General features: G+C 40.7%; 1 protein-coding gene across 1 annotated transcript in view; it reads right to left on the reverse strand.

The window, feature by feature from the left end:
* The window catches only part of flr (actin-interacting protein 1 flr), a 302,812-nt gene extending 287,609 nt beyond the window's left edge, over nucleotides 1-15,203 (reverse strand). Inside the window, exon 1 of the mRNA XM_090371946.1 lies at nucleotides 15,101-15,203. Coding sequence (XP_090228072.1) covers nucleotides 15,101-15,116 — 16 coding nt within the window. The 5' untranslated portion in view covers nucleotides 15,117-15,203. The remainder of the gene's footprint in view (nucleotides 1-15,100) is intronic.
* Between the last annotated feature and the right edge of the window lie 1,778 nt (nucleotides 15,204-16,981).

The following is a 16,981-nucleotide window of genomic DNA, read 5'->3' on the forward strand; positions in this document are numbered from 1 at the left end:
TGTTCCATTTCAGAGTCTCCTTGATGGCATAAGATTCCATAGTAGCATGATTACAGCATCTACTTTCAGTTTTAGCTCGTGAGGAGGCATTTCTGTTGGTATTAAGCTGTTGAGAAATTCTTCATGATATGCCAGATTGCTCACTTGGTTCATCGCTTACTACAGTATCCACACTTTTGTAAACAGTCACTTCTCCGGGAATACAGTCTAACACTGTTGTTCAGATCCAAAGAATTCTCATTTGAAACACTTAGTATTGCTCTGCCTTTGGGTTGCTGAGCAAGGGGACTCTGAAATGGAACAAGTCCATTGCCTACTTCTAATAGCCAGTCTGAAAATTCCTCCTCACTTGCTATTGTTCACATATTACGTTTAAGTCTCAGTACATGAAATGGGTCAATAGCCAATGTTTCTTTATACAACTGGTAACTGTAAGAGATCTTCAGCCTTGTAGTATCACCCGAACAACTTGCCTAAAACTTCTCCGTAGAACTTCTCCACCTAGTAGTATAACTTTCCCTCCAAAAGACTTGTCTAATCCTTTCAGATCGTGCAGTAGTCTGTCTACTGCTTGAAAGGCATGAACATGAGTCAGCGGTGTTTTGTCCCACTATCAGTTTTGATTGTAGAAGTGCCTTAGCTTCCTCTGTGCTCAGCTTTAAATTGCATGCTGAAGTTGCATTCAGAAACAGGTACCTTAAATATTGCAGCAACCTCCATTTTAAATGTAGGTGCATTATATCGTCTCTTATCTAAGTCCAGGTTTTCTATAAATACCATGAGCACATTCATTGTTGGTAACTCAACTGTCAGGAAAAAGTTATTGTTGGTGACTCAATTGTCAGGGAAACAAGAAATATATATTGTGCAAAAAGGATAGGGAGAATAGGACCATGGTATGTCTGCCAAGGGCAAAAGTTTATGACTTTGTAGAACAGATACCATCTTTTATCGTTGTACATGTTGGCACAAATGACATTAAGCATAGGATATCTGGGGATTTACTAAGCAAGTACAGGTCAATGCTGAAAAAAAGTCGCAAGTTACGATTAAATTTGAAAGTGTCTGCAATCCTGTCCAGACACGATAGGAAGAAGTATATGATGAGAGCCTAGTTAATCAATTCGGCACTGAAAAGATTGTGCAAGGCTCAAAGGGTAGAATTATTCTCAGCCTAGTCTGTGCTTGTTAACAGGAGAGACTGCTTCTACAGGGATGGGATACACTTAAATAGAAGGGTTGCAAGAATATTTGCTGATGCTATCAAGGTGATGTTAGGAGGGTCAGAAAACTGCTAGCTTGTGGGGGGGGGATTCACAGATTAATAGTAGTCGCAGGCAGAGGTGGAAATGATTCTTGTACTTCCTCTATTGGAATGAGCATCAGCCCGGAAAGCCAGTTGCTGGGGATTTCAGGAACTGCTGAGGGTCATGAAACAAGTAAATAAATGGGCTGTGTTAGAGTACCTAAGAGTAAGAACAGGTGCATATATACTTGCACATACACCAATGCTAGGAGTATAGCAAATAAATTTGATGAATTTGAAGTGCTGGTTAAGACATCCAAGGCACATATTGTTGGGATATCAGAGACGTGATGCTCAGATATAAGGGATACAGAACTGGAATTTGGGGAGTACAATGTGTTCAGAAAGAACAGACAATAGGGAGGAGAGGTTATACTGTTAGTTAAGAAATGCAAAATCTAAGGAGTGAGTGAGTGATTTTAGTTTTATTGGCGCAAAAACGACTAAGATTATACTGCGCCAAGTATCAATTAAAAGATCAATAAATATAAATTCTGGTAACCTTTAAAAAGGTTACCTCGTCAAATTGTTATTTCTATATATAGAGCAGTATAAGTTTAAAAGTAAATGATCCAATTTATATATGTTTGTATATATTAATAGCTTGTAAAAACTTAAACTGCTGACATGTGGTCGTTCTCTGATAAAATCTGACTGAGTGTATATGGCTCAGTCGGATGAGTAAAAGCGGTAAAATATATATTGCGAATATCGGTAAAATTAACGCAATCTATTAAAATATGCTTTACATTTAAAATGGTGTCGCAAGACTCGCACATAGGAGGGTCATCCGCCCTCAGCAGAAAACAATGTGTCAGATGAGTGTGTCCTATGCGGAGTCAGGCAAGAACAACTTCCTCGCTCCGATTCCTGCGCAGACCGGACTGCCATGTTTCAATTACAGGCTTTATTTGATATAATTTATTTGTTCTCTCTCTATGCCATAGTTCTTGCCATTGGGAATATATATTTTCCCGTATTATTTGCCTGTAGTCTGTATAGGGGACTGACAGGCAACGATTATTAGTGGGAGCTGCTGATTTGGCTGCAGTGTCGGCCAAATCATTTCCCTTTATCCCAATGTGGCTAGGAATCCAGCAGAAGCGAATATCAAACTTGTATTCATGAAGAGAATGTATCTTCTGCTGAACCCGAGAGAGAACTGGATGAGAGTTGTGTCTCAGAGATAATAAAGCCTGTAATACACTCAAGGAATCAGAATATATTATTGACCTTTGGCACTGACAAGTTCGAATGTGATCCAAGGCTAACTCTATAGCATGCAGCTCTGCAGTGTATATGCTGGATTCAGGTTGGTTGGTTGATAGGGTTTTATTGGCGCATCAGCAACTAAGGCTATAATGCGCCAGCTGGATTCAGGAAGAATCTGCTGAGATATCATAGTGTCCGGGAACACAACAGCAGATCCAACGAACGATTCAGACTTCGAGCTGACTGTGGAGACGGGCAGGAAGTCAGAGTTCTCAGCTCGATGTGCAGAAAAGAGCTGCTGGTAGACAGATGATGAGGTCTCAGACTTTGCCCATTTTTTTTTAAGGGAAAAGTCGCACAATGGAATATAAGCATGCCATGGTGGAAGAGTTTCTTTTGGTGTTTGTGCAACCTTGTCTACCATGATGTTAAACTCTCTGAGTAGTTCTTGGACACGAATACCAAAAGGTCGGTTGGCAGTCTGACGGGTATTATATAAGTTTTCCCAACGTGGCTCAAAAACGGATGTCCACGTAGGATGGTCTGGCAGGGATTTCAACTTTAGAAGATAGTTTAAAGACAACTGCTTACGTCGAAGCGATAACAGTGGTTCGTTTGCTTCGACGTATAAGCTCTGGACAGGAGATGTTCGAAATGCTCCAGTAGCAATACGAATAGCCTGATGGTGGTCAGGGTCCAGCCATCGAAGGACACTATCTCTGGCTGAGGAATATACCTGGGACCCGTAGTCTAATTTCGATCGTACAAGTGCACGATCAAGACGTAGTAGGGTGAACCTGTCTGCTCCCCAATGCGTGGAGGAGAGAGAGCGAAGAATATTTAGTACCCTTGTGCAATTTGTACGAAGCTGACGAATATGTTCAAGAAAGGTCAACTTTTTATCAAACACAAGTCCCAAGAATTTTGTGTGTGACACTACTGGAATAGCATTTTGTCCGAGCCTTAATTCAGGTTCAGGATGAAGATTACGCTTGCGACAAAGGTGTACGCAAACGGTCTTCTCCGGCGAGAACCTGAAGCAATTAGCAAGTGCCCAGACATTCAGATTATCAATGGCTTTCTGCAGTTGTCTTTCGATAACCCTCATGTTGCACGACTGGCAAAAAATGCTAAAGTCATCAACATAGAGGGCACTGTTTACAGTTGGAGGAAGTTGTTCTGTGATGGAATTTATTTTGATGGCAAAAAGCGTGACACTTAATACTGATCCTTGTGGTACTCCCTCCTCTTGGCTAAGGGAGCGAGAGAGTGAGGATCCCACACGAACTTGGAACGATCGATTGGCTAAAAAGTTTTGAATAAAAAAGGGCAGATGCCCTCCTAAGTCTAGGCTATGTAAATCTTTTAAAATGCCAAATCTCCAAGTTGTGTCGTACGCTTTCTCCATGTCAAAGAACACCGACACCAAGTGTTCGCGTTTTAGGAAAGCATCCCAGATGGATGCTTCCAGTCTAATAAGATGGTCCAAAGTGGACCGGTTCCTTCGGAAGCCGCACTGGATTTTGGAGAGAAGGTCGTTTGATTCTAAGTACCATATTAAACGGGAATTAACCATTCTCTCCAGGATTTTGCACAGACAGCTAGTCAGAGCAATAGGACAATAATTGGTGGTGACTTTTGGATCCTTTCCTAGCTTAGGGAAGGCAAGAACGATTGCCTTTCGCCAGGAGTCCGGAAACTGCCCTTCAGTAAAGATTCTGTTATACAGAAGGAGTAGACAATCCATAGATTTTGGTGAAAGATGTTTAATCATTTCATAATGGATGCCATCTGGTCCAACGGCACTTGCTTTGGAAAGAGCGAGGGCTCTTTTGAGTTCCTGAATAGTGAAATCCCCATTGTAGGGATAAATGCTCTTACATTTAAAGTTAAGTGCCTGTTTTTCAATTTTGTATTTCAGGACCAGGAACTCTGGGGAATACGAAGATGTTGCGTAGATGTTAGAGAATGTTTCCCCAAGAGCATTGGCTATTGCAGTTGGATCCGCAATAGCGCATCCATTATAATCTAGGATTGAAGAAGGGTGGGATGTATATTTCCCCTTCATTTTCCGGATTTTATCCCAGACTACCTTAGAGTTGGTAGACTGGTTAATAGATGATGTAAAACAGATCCACGATTCCTTTTGACTCTGACGACGGATGTAGCGTGCTTTGGCTCGTGCACGTTTGAAGGCTATAAGGTTGTTCGTGGTAGGATATCGGCGAAATATCCCCCACGCTTTGTTTTGAGCCTTTTTTGCTGCTGTGCATTGTGAATTCCACCAAGGTTTGGGAAATGGTGGAAACCAGGCAGATGTTTTTGGAACAGCATTCGCAGCTGCTTGGACAATATTTTCTGTGATGTACTTAACTGCATCATTGATAGGCTCTTGACTGACCGTGCTAAGATCAAAAATTGCCTGATGTTGGAAGGCAGTCCAGTCAGCCTGATCAATCTTCCACCGTGGTAACCTGAAGGGAAGACATGGTCTCCCATTGTGCAACGAGGTTATCACAGGGAAGTGATCACTTCCGTATGGATTCTCCTCCACTTCCCAGGTGAGTGAAGGGAGTAGAGAAGGGGAGCAGATAGAGAGATCAATGGCAGAAAAAGTACGGGTAGGCATGTGGAAGAAGGTGTTTGTTCCAGTATTTAGAAGGGAAAGGTCATTGTCATTGAGCATACGCTCTATGACTCGTCCCCTTCCGTTGATGTTAGCACTACCCCACAGGGTGTTGTGTCCATTAAAATCCCCGAGAAGTAAGAAAGGGGGAGGCAGCTGCGTTAGAAGATCATCAAGGTCTGCCTGGGTGATGTCAGTCCCAGGTGGCAAATAAGTGGAGCACACAGTTATTAAAAATCCCACTGAAAGGCAAATTGCCACAGCCTCTATGCTGGTTGTAATTAGCAAGGGCTGCACTGGGGTCTGGTTACCCACAAGGATAGCCACTCCCCCATGTACAGAGCCATCCGCAATTCTATCCTTTCGAAAAAATGTGATGTTGTGCATGGTGGGATCATCATTTGCCTTTAGATATGTCTCCTGCAAGCAAAAGCAAACTGGCTCGTGCTTTGCAGGAGGGCCTTGATGTCATCAATATTTCGCCGGAATCCATGACAATTCCATTGTAGGAATTTAGCCATTATTTTGGCTTGGTGGGTCCATCAGGCGGCTTCCGAGGTGCTGAGGGCTTACTTTTATCAGTCTTGGATTATCTTTTTTGGGGAAGAATGGACGCTGTCCCGTGTCCATTTCTTCCTCCGCAAGGAGTTCCAAGACTGAATCTTTGGGTACCTCCTTCTGCTCGACATCCATGTTTTCTTGGGTTCTAGGGAGGACTTCCCCTTTTTTATTCTTATCTTTCATAGTTACCTTTGTTGCTTGTGGAGCATTAGGAGGTACCGATATAGGAGTGGCAGCTGATTGGTACTTCTGTGCAGGTTTTTGAGAACTTAAAAGATATCGCGCGATGGGAGTGAAAGGCTCCTTTGGAGGAATGGTCATGTCCGTCTGAGTTCCGACGGAACATCTCCCTGCTACCTTCTGGGCATAGGTAGGTTTCTTGATATTCAGGGGTTTGACCGATTTCCTTGCCTCCTGGTATGATATATTTAGCTCTGCCTTCAGCCGTTGAATTTCTTTTTCTTCTTTCCACCTCTGGCATGCTCGTGAATAGGCCGGGTGTTTGCCTTCACAGTTAATACAGGTGGGTTTTGCGGCTGAACATGCTGTTGTTTCGTGGTCCTTTGCACCGCATCGAGCGCATGCAAGGACTCCACGGCAGGCCATTTGAGAATGTCCATACTTCTGGCATTTAAAACACCTTAAAGGGTTCGGAACGTATGTATCCAGCTTTTATCTCGTCAGGAGGTTTAGGAGAGTTGTTGATGTATCCAGCTTTTATCTCGTCAGGAGGTTTAGGAGAGTTAAAAGTCAGGATAACGCTCCTGGTTTTAACAATTTTTCCATCCCTTCGCGCAGTGATTCTCTTGACGGCAGTGACTCCCTGTGGTTTTAATTCGGAGCAGATTTCCTCCTTGGTTACGTCGAGAAGGTCCCACTCCGAAATGACACCTCTCGATGAATTGAGTGTTCTGTGTGGTGTCACTGTTATAGGGATTCCTCCGATTGATGTTGTTCGGAGTAGATGTTCGGACTGCCTGTCATTTTTAGTTTCAATTAAAAGGTCTCCAGAACGAAGCCTCTTAACTGATTTGGGTGAACCTGCTAACTCGTCTAATCCTTTTTGAATAAAAAAGGGTGACATTTTACCAATTGGTGTTTCATTGGTGGAATGCATAATTAAGAACCTTGGGACAGGCCCTGATGGTAATTCGGTTCGCTGCCTTTTTTTAGCAATAATGCTATCTGTCTCCTTTTCATTGATTTCAGATAGGGACCGGGTTGGGTCCCCTGAAGAATTTAGTTTATCAGGATTCATAGAGATTTTTATATGGTTCAGTGCCCGGGTTCCCCACCCACCACGGAGCCCAAAGGGACGCCCACTACCCGGCATGCAGTAAATGCGCTCGGGAGTGGGATGCCAGGGCTACCCAGACACCATACCCGCACCGCCGCCAGCCTGAATCCTGTCTGCCTGAATCCTGAATCCTGAATCCGGACCATGAGGGTAGGGGCATGGCTTTGACACAGTTGACCCTCGCAGGCAAGCCTACTAGCCGATTGATCCTAGCCGGGCCTTCCAGGACCACCCGTCTTGTCGAAGCAGGGGCCAAAGTGGTGTATTGAAGCTGGGCCCCTCAACCACCAGGATCCCCCTTTCCGAATTTCCACAGGTCGCAGCGCACGGCAAACACGCCGGATTCCATTGATGTAAGCCCGGAACCTAGGCTGTGGGCGTTGGATCCCAGTGATGCTAGTCTGGAAGTCCAGCAGCGTCACTGGGAGGTCCCCTCACCACGTACAGGTGCCCACGTCGAGGGGCAAAATCTAAGGAAGCACATCCATTTGACATAAATGGACAGTGCAATGTTGAGTCGGTTTGGTGTGACATAAGCACACCAAACTGTGGGAAAGCAAAAATGAGGGAGTAGGAGTTTGTTATAGGCCTAATGACTGATGAGTACAATGAACAATTATACAGAGAAATAGAGTGGGCCAGTAAATCAGAGTGTCTTATAATGGGGTATTTTAACTACCCAGATACAGACTGGAATTTGTGGGTTGGTCATCTGCACACTAGCAAGGCTTTTGTGGATTTATAGGATAACTGTTTTCTCCAGCTGCATGTTAGAGAGGCAAAAAGGAGTAACACTCTTGATCTGATTATCAGCAGTGATTATTCATGCATTAAGAATTTACAGATAAAGGAACCACTAGGTGGCAGTGATCACAGTGTACTGATGTGGAATTTACTTAAAGATGTAACTACCATCAGAGGTAAAGGGAAAGGTTTTTGCTTTTGTAAAGGTGATTACAGTGGTCTCAGAGTTTTTTAGGTTCTATACAGTGGGACCAACTGATGATGTTACCAACAACAGCAAATTCTAAATGAGAAGCATTCAAGAAAGTAATTTTGGAAGCTACTAGGCTTTTTTTTTTCCTGCTCTAGAAAACAAAAAAATACTGCTCTAGGTTTAGGCCCAAATGGATGTCAGATGACCTAATGAGACTCATGGCAGAGAAGAAAAATGCATGGGATGCACATAAATTTTCAGGTGACACAAGCCAAGCCAATGGTAGATACAGGCTAGTCTGTAATCAAGATAAAGGAGGTTAGGCAAACAAAGGCAGATTACGAAAAATCTTTGGAAAAGGAGGCAAAAAAAAAAAAAAAAAACCAGCAAAGACTTCTATACTTACATAAACTCTACATAAACTCTAAAAGGAAGAGGATGAATCAGATTGGTCCACTTGATGATAATGGTTTGACTGTAGATAATCATTCTCAGGTAGCTGCCGAAGTAAATGAATATTTTGCATCTACATTCACACACGAGGAGTTATTCAAGGAGGAGAGGGTCAGATATTTATCAAACTCTAAAAGGGAGTTAAATGATTTTGTAATAACTGAGAGTAAAGTGGAGGGGAAATTGTTGAAGTTAAACATAAGAAAGGAACCTGGGGTAGTTGGTATCTATCCAGTTATGTTAAAGGAGGTGGCAAAGGAAGTAATCAAAGCCTTAGCCATAATTATGGAAGCATTCTTGGACTCAAAGGAAGTCCCCACAGACTGGAGATGTGCAAATGTATCTCCAATTCACAAATGGGGATGAAAGGGTGACAAGTAATTACAGACCTGTTAGTTTGACTTCTGTTCCAGGGAAAATAATGGAGTCAGTGGTTAAAATGCATTGCAGGATGATGTAGAGAAGACAGGAGTAATAATTCAGACACAGCATGGGTTTGTCAAGGGGAAGCTTGTCTGACCAATTTCACTGGATACTATGATGTGGTCACAAAGGAACTGGATGCAAAAAATAATTTGATATCATATACTTGAATTTCAGGAAAACGTTCGATACTTTTGACATGGAAGACTTTCGGCCCTAGATCAATTTGGCACTGAAGAGATTGTGCAAGGCTCAAAGGGTAGAATTTTTCTCAGCCAAGTCTGTGCTTGTTAATAGGAGAGACTGCTTCTACAGGGATGGAATACACTTAAATAGAAAGGGTGCAAGAATTTCGCAGATGCTATTGAGGCGGAGTTAGGTGGGTTGTAAAGGTGACTACGATGGTCTGAGACAGTATTTAAATTCTATACAGTGAAACCAACTGATGTTACCAACAGCAAATTCAAAATGGGAAGCATTCAAAGAATTAATCTTGCAAGCTACTAGGCTTTTCATACCAACAAAGAAATATTGTTCAAGAAGCGTGTGCTACGGACTGCTGCTCCTGCCCACATGGCTACAGAGGCACCGTCGCCTGACAGATGCCTTTTCTCAAAATGCTGCAACTTGAAGAACTTAAGTCTTTCTTAATAATGGCACTCCTTTGTTCCTCTCACCAATTTTGCCGCCCATCTTTCTACTTGTACTAACAACTCTACATCCTTCCTAAAATGAGGCCTGCACACCTGTATGCAGTACTCAAGGTATGGATTGACCATTGCTTATACAAAAGTATAATCACCACCTTGTCTCTGTTAGCAAAATTCCTATATATCATTGACAATACTACATCACCTGCTCTGGCAGCCGGTCTGCACTACTCGGAAAACTTCATATCTGATTGCACAATTACCCACAGGTCCTTTTCATTCTCCACTTCACTGAGTGTAGTTCCACACAATTGTTATTTTTCTATTGGGTTATTGCTACCATATACATTGACAAATGCAAAGATAATCTTTGCATTTGTCAATGTTAAACTTCGGTTGTCACTGCTCAGTGCATCTGCTTAACTTTTCTAGATCCTGTTGCAGTAGCATACTGTTTTTACTGTCATTAACAACCCTGCCAACCTTTGTATCATCTGCAAACTTGGACATTAAGCTTGATATACCTTCATCGATATCATTGATAAATACACAAAACAACAATGAAACCAGCACCGAACCGTGAAGCTGCACTAATAATATTAGTCCATGTAGAGCAGTATCAATTTATTGCCACTCTCTGCCATCTCCCCACTCAACCATCCCTTTATCCATTATATAACATGCCCTTAATGTCATACAGCTCTAATTTGTACAGCAGTCTTCCATGTGCAATAGTATCAAAAGTTTTCCTGAAAACCAAGTATATGATATTGAAATTATTTTTTGCATTCAGTTCCCTTGAGACCACATTGTAGTATCAAATCAGTCACACAAGACCTCCTCTTAATAAACCCATGCTGTGTCTGAACTATTACTGCAGTCTTGTCTAAATAATCTTTAAATAGTGACTCCATTATTTTTCCCAGAATAGAAATTAAACTGACAGGTCTAATTATTTTTGACAGGACAGAAAGGGAGGGGGTGTTATGCTGTTAATTAAGAAAAACATAAAATCAAAGTGCACCCAGTTAATATAGATGAACAGTGCTCTGTTGAGTCAGTTTGGTGTGAGATAAGCACTGAGAAAGGAAAAATAAGAGTAGGAGTGTGTTATAGGCCTAATGACTTGAATGAGTACAATGAACAATTGTACAGAGAAATAGAGTGGGCCAGTAAATCAGAATGTCTTATAATGGGGGATTTTAACTTCCCAGATATTGACTGGAACTTGTGGGTTGGTCACTCACACACTAGTCAGACTTTTGTGGATTTATTGGATGATTGTTTTCTGCAGCAGCATGTTCGAGAGGCAACCAGAGAAAGTAACACTCTTGATCTGGTTATCAGCAGTGATCATTCGTGTATTAAGAATTTGCAGATAAAGGAACCACTAGGTGGCAGTGATCACAGTGTGCTGAAGTGGGATTTACTCAAAGAGGTAACTACCGTCAGGAGTAAAGGAAAGGGTTTTTGCTTCCGTAAAGGGGAGTACAGTGGTCTCAGACAGTTTTTAAATTCTGTACAGTGGGATCAACTGATGATGTTACAAACAGTAAATTCTAAGTGGGAAGCATTCAAGGAATTAATCGTGGAAGCTACTAGACTTTATATACCGATTAAGAAATATCGTTCAAGGTTTAGGCCTAAATGGTTATCAAATGAACTAATGAGACTCGTGACAGAGAAGAAAAATGCATGGGATGCATATAAATTATCAGGTGACGCAGAAGCCTGTGGCAGATATAAGCTAGTCTGTAATCAGGTTACAAAGGAGGTTCGGCAGGCGAAGGCGGATTACGAGAAATCTTTGGCAAAAGATGCTAAGAAAAACAGCAAGGATTTCTTTACTTATATAAACTCTAAAAGGAAGGGGATTAATATGATTGGTCCACTTGACATCGATAATTCGACTGTTGATGATCCTGCTCAGATAGCAAACAAACTGAATGAGTATTTTGCATCTACATTCACACGTGAGGAATTATTACAGTTTGAAAATGGAAGGTTATCAAATTGTAGCAGTGTGCTTAATGATTTTGTAATAACTGAGAGCAAAGTGGAGGAGAAATTGTTGAAGTTAAACATAAGAAAGGCACCTGGGGTGGATGGGATCTATCCAGTTATTTTAAAGGAGGCGGCAAAGCAACTAAGCAAACCCTTAACCATAATTATGAGAGCATCCTTGGACTCAGGGGAGGTTCCCACGGACTGGAGATGTGCAAATGTGTCCCCAATTCACAAAGGTGGATCGAAGGGTGACACGAGTAATTACAGACCAGTTAGTTTAACTTCTGTTCCTGGTAAAATAATGGAGTCACTGGTTAAAGATGCATTGCAGGATCATCTAGACAAGACTGCAGCAATAATTCAAACACAGCATGGGTTTGTTAAGGGAAAGTCTTGTCTGACAAATTTGATTGGTTATTATGATGTGGTCACAAAGGAACTGGATGCAAAAAATAATTTTGATATCATATACTTGGATTTCAGGAAAGCTTTTGACACTGTTGTGCATGGAAGACTACTGTACAAATTGGAGCAGAATGGTATTAAGGGTAAGTTGCTACAATGGATAAAAGGATGGTTCAGTGCTAGAAGACAGAGGGTGGTAATCAATGGGTGCTGCTCTTCGTGGACTAATGTTATTAGTGGAGTCCCACAGGGTTCGGTGTTGGGTCCACTGTTGTTTTGTGTATTTATCAATGATATTGATGAAGGTATATCAGGCTTAATATCGAAGTTTGCAGATGACACAAAGGTTGGCAGAGTTGTTAATGACAGTAATGGCAGTGTGCTACTGCAACAGGATCTAGATAATTTGGGCAGATGGGCTAAGAAGTGGCAACTGAAGTTCAACCTTGACAAATGCAAAGTACTGCATATGGGGAGAAGTAACCCCAGAGAAACTTACCAACTGTGTGGTACTACACTTAAGGTGGTAGAAAATGAAAAAGACCTGGGAGTAATTGTGCAGTCAGATATGAAGTTTGCTGATCAGTGCAGACAGGCTGCTAGGGCGGGTCATGGGGTTTTGTCAATGATATATAGGAATTTTGCTAGCAGGGAAAAGGAGGTGATTGTCCCTCTGTATAAGGCAATGGTCAGGCCACGCCTTGAGTACTGCGTACAGGTCTGGAGGCCTCATTTTAGGAAGGATGTAGATTTGCTTGAGCGTGTACAGAGAAGAGCAACACGATTGGTGAGGGGAATGAAGGGATTCTCTTACCAAGAGAGGCTTAAGTTCTGAAAATTGCAGTGGCTGGAGACTAGGCACCTGCGCGGTGATCTGATTGAGGTATATAAGGCCTTGACTGGGTTGGGCACGCTGAATTCTGATGCTGGATCCTTCCACTTGTTCAGATTACAAACCTAAGGGGGCATAAATTCAAATTAAGAAAAGACAGTTGTAGAATAGATGTGCGGAAATTTGTCTTTAGCCAGCGGGTGGTTAATTGCTGGAACAAACTTCCATCTGTCGCTGTGGAAGTTATTAGGCATTTGGAGGGAATGGTGCGATTTTTTTTTTTTTTTTGGCTGATGCTGCATAAGCTAATACACATGCTTTCTTGCATCACGTGCCACTACTACTACTACTACCTTGTGTATTGTGAGAAACAGTGGCTCCACGCACCTCTCTGCATATTATAGCAGTCGGTTATAGGTGGTAAGACCTTCCTGTTAGAGTAACTGTCATGGCCATTGGTATTCCAGTATGAAAAAGAACACCAGTTCTAAAATTTTGCACAAACTCAGATTGCAGTATGATTTATTGTTCCTGTCCATATAATAGAAGAATGCATTGCCTTTCCGGACAATGAAGTTTGGCACCCTTTAAGCAAACAAAGAAGTATAAGCCTATATTCTCCACCTCTGTCATATTTTCTTTTTTTTGGCATGACGTTACTACATCGATGACAAAGCCCTACATCTTGGGGTACGTCCAGATGGTGCTCATGTAGAAATGTAACCACAGTGTCTTCTGTCAAGATGACACTTCTGTGAAAATCTTTCAACTAGCATTACAGAGTGTAAAATTTTAGATTTCTATTCTCTAACTTCAGGAGGATACTAATTTTTGTCTTCATTAATCCTCCATTTATTCTCCACTATAGGGCAAATGTTGCATCAAAAATCATTCAGTACATAACTTTTCATTTTATCATTATACTGCACTACATAAAATTAGAGTAGCTAATATTTTGTCTTTATTAAAAAATCATTTAGCACATAATTTTGTGTTTTTATCACTTTCATATTTATTCACATATTTTTAGCATCCACTATAGCATTGATAGTGTGTGAGAATACACTATCAACACTATAGCATTGACAGTGTATTCTCACACAATAGTTTCAGGTAGACACAGCAGACCACATGCCATAGTAGCACCTGATATTGTTCATCAGACCAAAATGGATGTCAAAATGAATTGATGAGCTTGTTGCAGAGAAAAAATATGCCTACAATGATTATGCCTGGAATGTATAATAAGTAAAAATTAGCATATAATCAAGTTAATTAGAAGGTTAGGCAAGCTAAGGCAGATTTAGAAGTTTCTGGCTAAGAGTGCAAATAAAAGCAATAAAGAAATCATTTGCATACATTAAAACTAAATGGAAAGTATTGAATAACATTAGTGCACTGGATATGAATGCTGTAACTAGTGATGGTCCTGTACTGATTGCTGATAAATCAAATAAAGAAAAAAAGACAGAGTTAACTGATTTTTATAAAGACAGGCAGGTCGGAATGTGGAAGAGAAACTACTGCAGCTAAAAGTGAAAAAAAACATACACACATACACACGGGGCTGATGAAAAATATTTAATTACATTAAAAAATAATAATAAAAACGAGTAGTGAAATCTTTAGCCATAGTAATTATAATGTCCTTAGATTCCAAAGCTGCTGCAGATTGGGGCACCAAATTACATTGGAAAATAACGGAAGAGGGAAGGAAAAAAGAAACGGTAGAAGGAAGGAAAATAATTTATTAGACCTTTAATCTGGGGTACTGTGACCCACACACCTGTGATATGTCCCAAGTGATACAAATTGAATTCTGCACTATCTCTAGTTGAAGGAAGCAGGAAGAAAGGTTATGTTTATTTGGAGGACATTGTACCACAAACATCTGTTGTGGTTGACACATGTATGCCTTGAACAGAAATTAACTACTGAATAGTTAGTTATATATATTTGGATTAAGTTACTATTCGTCTTATTCTCTCGCTACTCAATCTATGATTATAAAAAAATATACATAATAAACATGTGCAATTGCAAGACTGCCTGGGCAAAGCAAATACGCATAAAATTAATAATATCTGGAACCTATTGACAGGAGCTATAAAGTTTCTTTTAGGAACAAAAAAAAAAAAAAAAAAACACAAATTACCTTAATCTAGGCATATTTATTTAAAAACGCAATAAAATAATTCCTAAACGTTCATTTGTTAATAAACGTGTCACACCCAACACACACACTCCTCCACCCCTAAAATTCTCATTATGGCTTCCGGGTATTTTTAATAATACTAGGGAGTAACTGGAATGCAAATCAGAAAATTTCCATCATATATAAGTTCTGTTTCTTCTAAACTACTAATAAATGCCTTAAAAAATTTGACTTACGCTTCTTATATGGCATTATAAAATGAATGATAAAGTGAGGATGAGTATGTTCAAAAAAAAAAAACTAAATAAAAACCACGGAAACTAACCGGCGAAAGATAACTCTTAAGCAGAGAAATTTGATACAATGCCACCTAGTGCTACCATTCAAGAGCAATTCTGGATCCTTTCCCTTTTTAAAAATAAATGCAATTTTTATCCGCACGGGATTTTAAGAGTCATCCACTTTCCAGAAGTCAAATTTTGGAAAAAGATATTTTAATAAACATGTAAACGATATTAAGCAAAATATCTTGAAACACAAATTCAAAAGTGGGGAGCACAATGTGTACAGGTAAGACAGGATAGGAAGCGAGGTCAGCCTTTAGTTAGGACAAGTAAAATCTAAGGAAGTGCATACATTTGACATAGATGGTCAGTGCAATTTTGAGTCAGTTTGGTGTGACATAAGCACTGAGAAAACAAACATGTAGGTGCCAGTGTCTGTGTGTGTTATAGGTAGTAGTAGTGGCATGTGATGCAACAAAGCAAGTGTACTAGCTTATGCAGCATCAGCCAAAAAAAAAAAAAAAAAAAATCACACCATTCCCTCCAAATGCCTGTCCAGTTCCTCCTTAAATTTATTCAACCTATCAACTTCCACAACGACAGATGGAAGTTTGTTCCAGCAATTAACCACCCGCTGGCTAAAGGCAAATTTCCGCACATCTATTCTACATCCGTCTTTTCTTAATTTGAATTTATGTCCCCTTAGGTTTGTAATCTGAACAAGTGGAAGGATCCAGCATCAGAATTCAGCATGCTCAACCCATTCAAAGCCTTATACACCTCAATCAGATAACCGCGCAGGTGCCTAGTCTCCAGCCACTGCGATTTGCAGAACTTAAGCCTCTCTTGATAAGAGGATCCCTTCATTCCCCTCACCAATCTTGCCCTTCTCTGTACACGCTCAAAGAAATCTACATCATTCCTAAAATGAGGCCTCCAGACCTGTACGCAGTACTCAAGGCGTGGCCTCACCATTGCCTTTTATCTCCTAGCAAAATTCTTATATATCATTGACAAAACCCCATTACCTGCCCTGGCAGCCTGTCTGCATTTAATTACTCCAGTGAGTCTAACGAACAACTGTACAGGGAAATATAGTGGACCAGTAAATCAGATTGCCTTAATAATGGGGGATTTTAACATCCATGATATTGACTGCAATTTCTGGATTGGTCACTCGTACGCTAGCAAGACTTTTGCGGATTTACTGGATAATTTTTCTCTACAGCAACACGGGAGAAGCAACCAGAGAGAGTAATACTCTTGACCTGCTTATCAGCAATGATTATTCGTGCATTAAGAATTTGCAGAAAAAGGAACCACTAGGTGATAGTGATCACAGTGTGCTGATTTGGGATTTACTTAAAGACGTAATTACCATCATACGTAAAGAGAATGGTTTTTGCTTTCTTACAGGTGACGACAGTGACCTCAGACAGTTTTTAAATTGTGTACAGTGGGACCAACTGATGATGTTACCAACAGCAAATTCTAAATTAACCTTGGAAGCTACTAGGCTTTTCAGGCTAAATAAGAAACGCTGTTCAAGGATTAGGCCTAAATAGAGGTCAGATGAAATAATGAGACTAATGGCAGTGAAGAAAAATGCATGTGTTGCATATAAACTATCAGACAACACAGAAGCCTATGATACATATAACCTAGTCTGTAAACAAGTCTCAAAGGAGTTTAGGAAGGCGAAGGCAGATTATCAGAAATCTTTGGCAAAGGATGCTAAGAAATACAGCAAAATCTTCTTTAATTATTACATAAATTGTAGAAGGAAGTGAATGAATCAGATTGGCCCACTTGATATCGACGGTTCGACTGTTG

The sequence above is a fragment of the Mastigoproctus giganteus genome, chromosome 4 (genome assembly GCF_048544385.1).
Source record: "Mastigoproctus giganteus isolate SK-2022 chromosome 4, ASM4854438v1, whole genome shotgun sequence".
NCBI classification, from domain to species: domain Eukaryota; kingdom Metazoa; phylum Arthropoda; class Arachnida; order Uropygi; family Thelyphonidae; genus Mastigoproctus; species Mastigoproctus giganteus.